Consider the following 8,597-nt stretch of genomic DNA (forward strand, 5'->3'; position numbering starts at 1 on the left):
AACCTCAGTGTAGTCCTGCCCATCTAGTCCAAAACCCAGTTCCATTTCCACTCCAGTCCAGGTCCCAGTTCCGGTTCTGGTCCTAGTCCTAGTCCAGTCCCTTCCCAGTCCAACCCAATCCCATTCCAGTCCAAGCCCGAATCCAGTCCAATCCTGGTCCCAGACACAAAGATCAGTCCCAGTCCAGTCAGGGTCCCATCACTGTCACAGTCCAGCCTAATCCCAGTCCCAGTCATGGTGCTGGTCCCAATCCAGTCTCACTGCAGTCCAGTCCAGTCCTAGTCCCAATCCAGTCCTAATCTCAGTCCTGGGCCAAGTCCAGTCCAGGGGCAAGTCCCTGTGCCAGTTCAGTCCAGTCCCAGACCCAATCATGATGCTGGTCTGGGTGCCGGTCCCAGTTCCTGTTCAGTCCCAGTTCAGTTCCAGTCCCAATCTGAGTTCCAGTCCCAATCCCACTTCCAGTCCAGTCCCAGTCCTAATCCAAATCTGTCCCAATCCCAGTTCTAGACCCAATCCCATTCCCAGTCCAGTCCTTGTTCAAATCTCACTCCCAGGCCTATTTCAATCCCACACAGTTAATTCCTGGTTCCAGTCTAGTCCTGGCCCTAGTCCGGTCCCAGTCTCGTTTCATCCGAGTTCAATCCCAGTCCCAGTCCCCTCCCAGTCCCGCCGCCCCCGGGCTCTGTCCCAGGTGCTGAAGCTGTCGCCGGCCTCGGCTCGGCTCCGCCGCTGGGCCGCGACCGCGGGGACCGACCGGACCCGAATGGACCGACCGGACCCGAATGGACCGACCGAACCAGCTGGACTGACCGGACCCGACTGGACCAACCGGACCCGAATGGACCAGCCGGACCCGAATGGACTGACCGGACCCGAATGGACCGACCGGACCCGAATGGACCAGCCGGACCCGAATGGACCGACCGGACCCGAATGGACCAGCCGGACCCGAATGGACCGACCGAACCAGCTGGACTGACCGGACTGACCGGAGCCGACCAGACCGACAGGACCGACCGGCCCCAACGGCTTTGAATGGACCCGAACAGACCCACCGGACCCAAACGGACCTGAAAGGACCTGAACGGATCGACCGGACCCAAATGGACCCACCAGACCCCAGTGGACCGATCGGACCCGCCAGACCCGAGTGGACTGGAATGGACCGGCCGGACCAAGCGGAGCTCAGCCGAGCAGGGGAGGGGGGCGTAGGGCACGGGGGGGTTGTAGGGCTGGGGGACACCGTGCGCTGCAGGGGACACTGTGGGGTACAGGGGAGGGCTGGGAGGGAGGGGGGTCTGTGGGGCAGGACAAGCTCTGACCCCTCCAGCTCCCCCCTGTCCCATGGCCCAGTCCCCGCCCCCGCGGCCAGGACAGCCAATCGATGGGCGCTCTGCCGTGACGGACAGGCCTGCCCCGCCCCCCGGGGATGGGCAGGGAACACCCCGGGGCCGGGGGGGCAACCCGGGACCCCCCCGGGCGGGATGATCGAACCCCACTCCCCGTTCGGGGCCGGGGCCGCCCCCTCCGTGCCCCCCCCCGGCGGTCCCCGGGACGTTCTCCCCGTGGTCCGACCCCCCCGCCGTGCCGCGGCAGCCCCCCCGCGCCCCCCGCTCTCCCCCGCCCCGCAGGAAGGAACCGCCTCGCCGGCACCGGGCGCGGTTTCCCGTCGCTGCGGGAGCTGCGGGCCGAGCCCCCCGCGAACCTCCGGCGGGACCCCCCCCGCCGGGCCCCGGCTGACCCCGCACCCCTCCGCACCCGAACAGCGCTCCTGCCCCGGGGTCCCGCACTCGCGACCCCCGGGACCCCCGCCCCACTGCGGGGTCACCGCGCGACTCCCCCGCCACAACTGGGGTGACGTCCCCCCACCCCGCGCTGCTTCCCAGAGTGCCCCCCAAGGGAGGGTCAGGGGGTGCACTCCCCCTTCGCAGGGTGTCCCTCCCCCAGGGGTGGGTGGGTGTCTGTCCGGGGGTCCCTGGGAGCGCCCGGCACGTCAACGGCCGGAACTGGGTGGAAGCGGCGGGAAATGGGGGGGGTCCCGCCGGACATCCGCCCCACGGATGGCCCGGGGGGCTGGGAGGGCCCGGGACCCCCCGGAGCACCCAACTACCCGGCACAGAGCACCGGGATGGGGGTCCCTGCCACCACCATGGCCCCACGAGTGCTGCATGTGTCCCCCACGGGTGCCACGTCCCCTCCACTGTCCTGTGGGTGCGGTGTCCTCTCTCTGGGTGCCATCACTGCGTCCCCAAGGTGCCAGGCTCCCCCCGGTGCCATATGTGTCCCCAAGTGCCATCTATCCCCCCCAGTGCCATGTCCCCGTGAGCTCCATGTGTGTGCCCCGTGTGTGCCCCATCTCTGCCGCGGTGCCGTGTCCCCCCAGTGCCGTGTCCCTCCTGGGTGCAATGTGTACCCCCAAGCTGCCATTTACCCTCCCCGGTGCCACGTGTCCCCCCAGGGCCGTGTGTGCCCCCAAGTGCCACGTATGCCACCTGGTGCCACGCCACCTCCAGTGCTGTGTCCCCTCGGTGCCACGCGGGTCACCCACGGCCCCCCCAGTGCCATGTCCCCCTCATGGGTGCCATGTCCCCCACTCTGGGTGCCATCGCCGCTTCCCCATGGCCACGTACCGGGGTGCCGGGGGTCACATTGGGTCCAAAGCCCCCCAGTGGGTCCCCAGTGTGTCCCACACGGTGGTGGCAGGGGCGGGGCGGTGGCGGTGGCTCTGGAGGTGACGGAGGTGGCAGTGGAGGTGACGGAGGTGGCAGTGACGGTGGCGGTGGCGGTGCCCATTGTGCGCGGGGCGGGGGCGTCGCGGCCCCGTCACCACTTCCAGGGCCGGAGGAAGCGGGAAGCGGCCGCTCCCGGCTCAGAGGGGCCGCGATGGGGAACCTGCCGGGGGTCCTGCCCGGGGCCCCCCGCGCCTGCCCCGGCCTCGGCCTCTGCTCGCGCCCGCGCGGCCCCGCGCCCGAGGACCCTCCTGTCATCGCTGCCATCGCCGCTGTCACCGAGCCCCCCGGGTGGGTGTCCAGGTGGGATGGACGGGGTGGGATGGGACGGGATGGACGGACGGGGCCCCGGGGCATCGGCACCCACCCTGCCGCGGCCCCGAACCTGGACGGGGACCCCCCTCCTGGCTCCCGGGGACATCCCCCATGGCCGGAGCCCACTGGAGACGTGTCCCCGCCGTGGAGGTGTCCCTGCCGTGGAGGTGTCCCCGACGGGGTGGCACGCGTGGGTCACCGGGGCAGGACGCGATGCCCACCGGCAGCACAGCCCCGCTCCCACCGCCCGTGGCACGACGCCAGTGTCCCCTGTCCCACGGCGTGGCCCTGGCAGCCCTTAGGACCTGCCGGGGTGCACTGGGACGGGTTGGATTTGGGGATGGGGACATATGGGGAGGGGGTGCATGGGGTCGGGTGAGGATAGAGGCGTGGGGATCCCCAGGAGGTGTGGGGACCCCCAGCCCAGTGGGGACAGGGATGGGAACGGGACAGGAGGTGTGTCCCCCCGGTGGCCCGGAGCCCGCTCTGACTCATGGCCATTGTTCACACTCGCACGAGGGCCAGGAACGCCCCGCGCCTCCCCATCCTCTGACCCCCTCAACTCCTGACCCCTCCGGCTCAGTCCCGTCTCCTGTTCCCCCCTGGATCCCTCTTCGGCTCAGTCCCCCCATACCCTGACCCCCAAACTGCTGCCCCCCAGTTCGGCACCCCCATCCTCTGACCCGCCCCAGCCCTTACCCTCCCCCCATCCCCATGGGGCTGAGCCGGGGGCTCAGGACACCCCCGGCAGCAACAGGGGGCGCGGAAGTCCCCACCCCCACCCCCCCCCGCTTCCCCCGCCCGTGCCCCGGGGGTCGCAGCCCCCTCGGACTGGTCCCCACACCCCGGGGAGGTCCCGGAGTCGGAACCGCGAGAGCCCCCCCCGTCCCCTGGGACCCCCGGCTGGCCCGCCCGTGCCCGGGCAGGGCTCAGGGGTGTCCCGTGTCCCCCCCAGCCCGGCGCCCGCTCACCCGGCGGAGCCCCCGCGCTTCGCCCGCCTGAAGAACTGGGAGACGGGGAGCATCAGCTACGACACGCTCTGCGCCACCGCGGGGCAGGTGCGGGGCCGGGGGGCGCGGGGGGCCGGGGTGGGGCTGGGGGGTGCCAAGATGGGGGGGCGCAGGGATGGGGGCACAGGGATGGAGGGTGTGGGATGGGGTGCGTGTTGGGGGGCAGATTGGAGGGGCAAAGTGAGGGGGTAGGGTTGGAGGGAGTGCAGGTTTGGGGGGTGCAGGGCTGGGGGGGGTTGTGACCCCCGGGGATTCCAGGACGGAGATTTGTCCCGGGGGTGCGGTTTGGGGAGTGCCGGGATGACAGACACGGGCGAGGGGGGTGTGGACGGGGATGCTGGGACGGGGGTTCTGTCCCGGGGGTCCAGGCAGGCCCCCGAGTGACACCGTCTCCCCCCCAGGAGCTGCCCTGCTCGGGACAGCGCTGCCTGGGGTCCCTGGTGCTGCCGCGGCCGCTGCCCAGCCCGACCCCCGAGGGGATGCGACCCCCCGAGGAGCTGCTGGAGCTGGCCCGGGACTTCATCACCCAGTACTACGTGTCCCTGCGGCGGTGAGCAAGGGGGAGTCCCTGTCTCTGGGAGTGCGAGGGTCCCCCCACGGGGGGGACAGATGCAGAAGCTGTGGGAGGTGGCAGTGTCTGGGATGCTGGGGGTGTCCCTGTGTCTGTGGGGGTGGTGGGGGTGTCCCTGTGTCTGTGGGGGTGCTGAGGGTCCCCCCCGCAGGGAGAACTCCCCGGCACACACGCAGCGGCTGCGGGAGGTGGCTGCGGAGATCGAGGCCTCGGGCTCGTACCGGCTGCGGGAGCCCGAGCTGGCCTTCGGGGCCAAGCAGGCGTGGCGGAACGCGGCTCGCTGCGTCGGCCGCATCCAGTGGAACAAGCTCCAGGTGCGACCCCACCCCTGGCACCGCGCCCACCACAACCCGTGGGGGCACCGACCACACCCCACCCCGTCCCCCCGCAGGTGTTCGACGCCCGGGACTGTGCAGGGGTGGGGGAGATGTTCAGCCTCCTCTGCTCCCACATCCAGTTCGCCACCAACCGCGGCAACATCCGGTGAGTGCCCTCCCGGCCCCCCGACCCCCGTTGCCAGAGGGGGTCTGTGACGGCCCCCCGATCCCCCCAGGTCTGCCATCACCATCTTCCCGCCGCGGGCACCGGGACGGGGCGATTTCCGCATCTGGAACCCGCAGCTGATCCGCTACGCCGGGTACCGGCAGCCCGACGGCTCCGTGAGGGGCGACCCCGCCAACGTGGACATCACCGAGGTGGGCACCCCTGGGCCCCCAGACCACCCTCATCCCCCCTCTATCCCCTCTCCATCCCTCCCTTCATCTCCTCCTCCTTCGCCTGTCTGGCCCCCCCTCCACATCTCCTCCAAACCCTCTCCATCCCTTCATCCTCACTCCTCCACCCCCATCTCCTCATGCCCCCTCCATCCTTCCTCATCTCCCGCTCCATCTTCTCCCAGTTCCTGTGTCCCCAGACTCCCCTGCCTGCCTGGTGACCCCCCTGACACTGTCCCCCCCAGCTCTGCATCCAGCACGGCTGGACCCCCGGGGGGGGCCGCTTCGACGTGCTGCCGCTGCTGCTGCAGGGCCCCGACGAGTCCCCCGAGCTCTTCCCGCTCCCCCCGGAGCTGGTCCTCGAGGTGCCGCTCCAGCACCCCACGTGAGTGGGGCTGCGACCCCCCGGGGCCCCCTGGCCAGGGGACCCCCTGGACACCCCTCCGGGCTGAGATCCAACGGGGTCGTTCCTGGAGAGGGGATGGAGGGGATGGAGGGGATGAGAGGGGATGGAGGGGGCACGGAGGTTGGGACCCCCGCTGGGGACGTGGGGCTGTCGTGGGGCTGATTCCATCCCTGAGTGGGATACTGGTCTGCTGCCCCCCTCCCTGGCTGGGATACCGGGAAACTGCCCCCTTCCTGGGCTGGGATGCTGTGATTCTAGTCCCTTCTGTCACTGGTATACTGGTCTGCTGGTCTCCTCCTTGCACGGGACACCGGGAGTGTGGGTTGCTGACCTCCTCCCGGGCTGGACAGTGGGATATTGGGATGCTGATCCTCTCCCTGACTGGGATACTGGTCTGCTGACTCCCTCCCTGGCTGGGCACTGGGATACTGGGGTGCAGGTGGGATGGAGATTGGGGATCCAGGTGGGGCCAGCGTGGGGCAGACGTGGGTCCGTGAGGGTCCGGCTGCAGCCCCCCCGTGCCCCCCCCAGGCTGGAGTGGTTCTCAGAGCTGGGGCTGCGCTGGCACGCGCTGCCAGCCGTGGCCAACCTGCTGCTGGAGATCGGGGGGCTCGAGTTCCCCGCGGCCCCGTTCAACGGCTGGTACATGGGCACCGAGATCGGCTCCCGCAACCTCTGCGACCGCCACCGCTACAACGTGCTGCCCGTGAGACCCCACACCCCAGCACCCCCTGGGACCCCACCAGAACCTCCCCAGCACCCCCCAGGACCGCATTGGGACCCCCCAGGACCACTCTGGGACCCCCCCAGGACCTCACTGGGACCACCCCTGGCACTCCCCAGCACCCAACGGGGACCCTTCTCGGGATCCCCTGGGACACCCCAAGGACTCCACTGGGAACCTATTGGGAACCTTTGGGACCCCCCACTGGGATACCCCAAGACCCACCAGGACCCTCCAGGATCTCCTCTGGGACCTTCACTGGAACCCCATTTGGACCCTTGGGCCAAGCTCCCGTGGGACCCCTCTGGGACCCCACAAGGACTCCACTGGCTGACACCCCCTGGCTGAGCCCCCCGCCCGACCCCCCCAGTGACCCCTCCCTCGATTGCCCCCCACAGGAGGTGGCCCAGCGCATGGGGCTGGACACGGGGACCAGCTCTTCCCTCTGGAAGGACCGGGCGGCCGTGGAGGTGAACGTGGCCGTGCTGCACAGCTTCCAGGTGGGACCCCTGCCAGGACCCCCCCAGTGCCAGGGCAGCTCCCAGAGCCAGAACCCCCCTGTCAGGACCCCCACACTGCTGGGACCCTGCCTCGGGACCCCCCACTGCTGCACCAGGGGGACCCCCACACCTCCCTGACACTCCCCCCGTGTCCTGGGGAACCTCCCACTGCCACGATGCTGAGACCCCCACAACTCCCAGACCCCCACAACTCCCAGACCCCCACACTGAGACCCCCACAACTCCCAGACCCCCACACTGTCATGCCAGGGGGCTCCCACAGCACTGGGACCCCCGTCACCACGTCACACGGACCCCGACACCCCAGGGCCCCCCCGCTGCCACACTGCCATGGGGACACCGTTCCCCCCCGGAGCCCCCAGCCCCTGTCCCCGCGGGTGGCCCAGGTGCCCATTGCCCCCTGTCCCCGCAGGTGGCCCAGGTGACCATCGTGGACCACCACGCGGCCACCGAGTCGTTCGTGAAGCACCTGGCGGCGGAGGGGCGGGCACGGGGGGGGTGTCCCGCGGACTGGGCCTGGATCGTGCCCCCCCTCTCGGGCAGCCTCACCCCCGTCTTCCACCAGGAGATGGTCAACTACCAGCTGCGGCCCACCTTCCGCTACCAGGTGGGACCCTCCCCACAGCCCCTGCACCTTCCGCTACCAGGTGGGACCCTCCCCACAGCCCCTGCCCACCTTCCCCTTCAGGTGGGACCCCTCCCCACAGCCCCTGCCCACCTTCCCCTTCCAGGTGGGACCCTCCCCACAGCCCCTGCCCACCTTCCGCTACCAGGTGGGACCCTCCCCACAGCCCCTGCACCTTCCCCTTCCAGGTGGGACCCTCCCCACAGCCCCTGCCCACCTTCCGCTACCAGGTGGGACCCCTCCCCACAGCCCCTGCCCACCTTCCGCTACCAGGTGGGACCCCTCCCCACAGCCCCTGCACCTTCCCCTTCCAGGTGGGACCCCTCCCCACAGCCCCTGCACCTTCCCCTTCCAGGTGGGACCCCTCCCCACAGCCCTGCCCACCTTCCCCTTCCAGTGGGACCCCTCCCCACAGCCCCTGCCCACCTTCCCCTTCCAGGTGGGACCCCTCCCCACAGCCCCTGCCCACCTTCCGCTACCAGGTGGGACCCCTCCCCACAGCCCCTGCACCTTCCCCTTCCAGGTGGGACCCCTCCCCACAGCCCCAGGACACACCACAGCACCTCTCGAGCACCCTGTGGGACCCCCAAGGCATCAGCTGAGGGTCTCCCTCAGGCCCCTCAGGACTCCTCCAGCCCCCCCATGACCCCCTAAGCTCCCTCTGCCTCCCCTGCCCCCCACACAACCCCGTGACCCCCAGTTCCCCCTGTGACTCCCGGCCCACTTTTCACTACCAGCTGGGTCCAGCCCCACAGCCCCCAACCCCTCTGCCCCCCAACCAACCCCCCCATGGCCCCTCTGCCCCCCAACCAACCCCTCCATGGCTCCTCTGCCCCCCAACCAACCCCTGCCCCCCACAGCCCGATGCCTGGAAGGTTTACGTGTCCAAAGGCACCACCGTCACACGGAGAAAGACCTTCAAGGAAGTGGCCAAGTAGGTGAATCCCACGATCCTGGGGATCCCACGGGAATTCCGGGATCCA

The 8,597-nt window shown here is 70.1% G+C and overlaps 1 protein-coding gene across 1 annotated transcript in view; it reads left to right on the forward strand.

Annotated features, from left to right (window-relative positions):
- Positions 1–2,861: 2,861 nt before the first annotated feature.
- NOS3 (nitric oxide synthase 3) overlaps positions 2,862–8,597 on the forward strand; it is a 9,370-nt gene continuing 3,634 nt past the window's right edge. Inside the window, 11 exon segments of the mRNA XM_064645645.1 lie at positions 2,862–3,020; positions 4,000–4,102; positions 4,456–4,604; positions 4,777–4,939; positions 5,017–5,108; positions 5,179–5,320; positions 5,584–5,723; positions 6,276–6,450; positions 6,867–6,968; positions 7,402–7,596; positions 8,475–8,548. Coding sequence (XP_064501715.1) covers positions 2,884–3,020; positions 4,000–4,102; positions 4,456–4,604; positions 4,777–4,939; positions 5,017–5,108; positions 5,179–5,320; positions 5,584–5,723; positions 6,276–6,450; positions 6,867–6,968; positions 7,402–7,596; positions 8,475–8,548 — 1,472 coding nt within the window. The 5' untranslated portion in view covers positions 2,862–2,883.

Source organism: Pseudopipra pipra, chromosome 1 (genome assembly GCF_036250125.1).
Source record: "Pseudopipra pipra isolate bDixPip1 chromosome 1, bDixPip1.hap1, whole genome shotgun sequence".
Classification (NCBI taxonomy): Eukaryota; Metazoa; Chordata; class Aves; order Passeriformes; family Pipridae; genus Pseudopipra; species Pseudopipra pipra.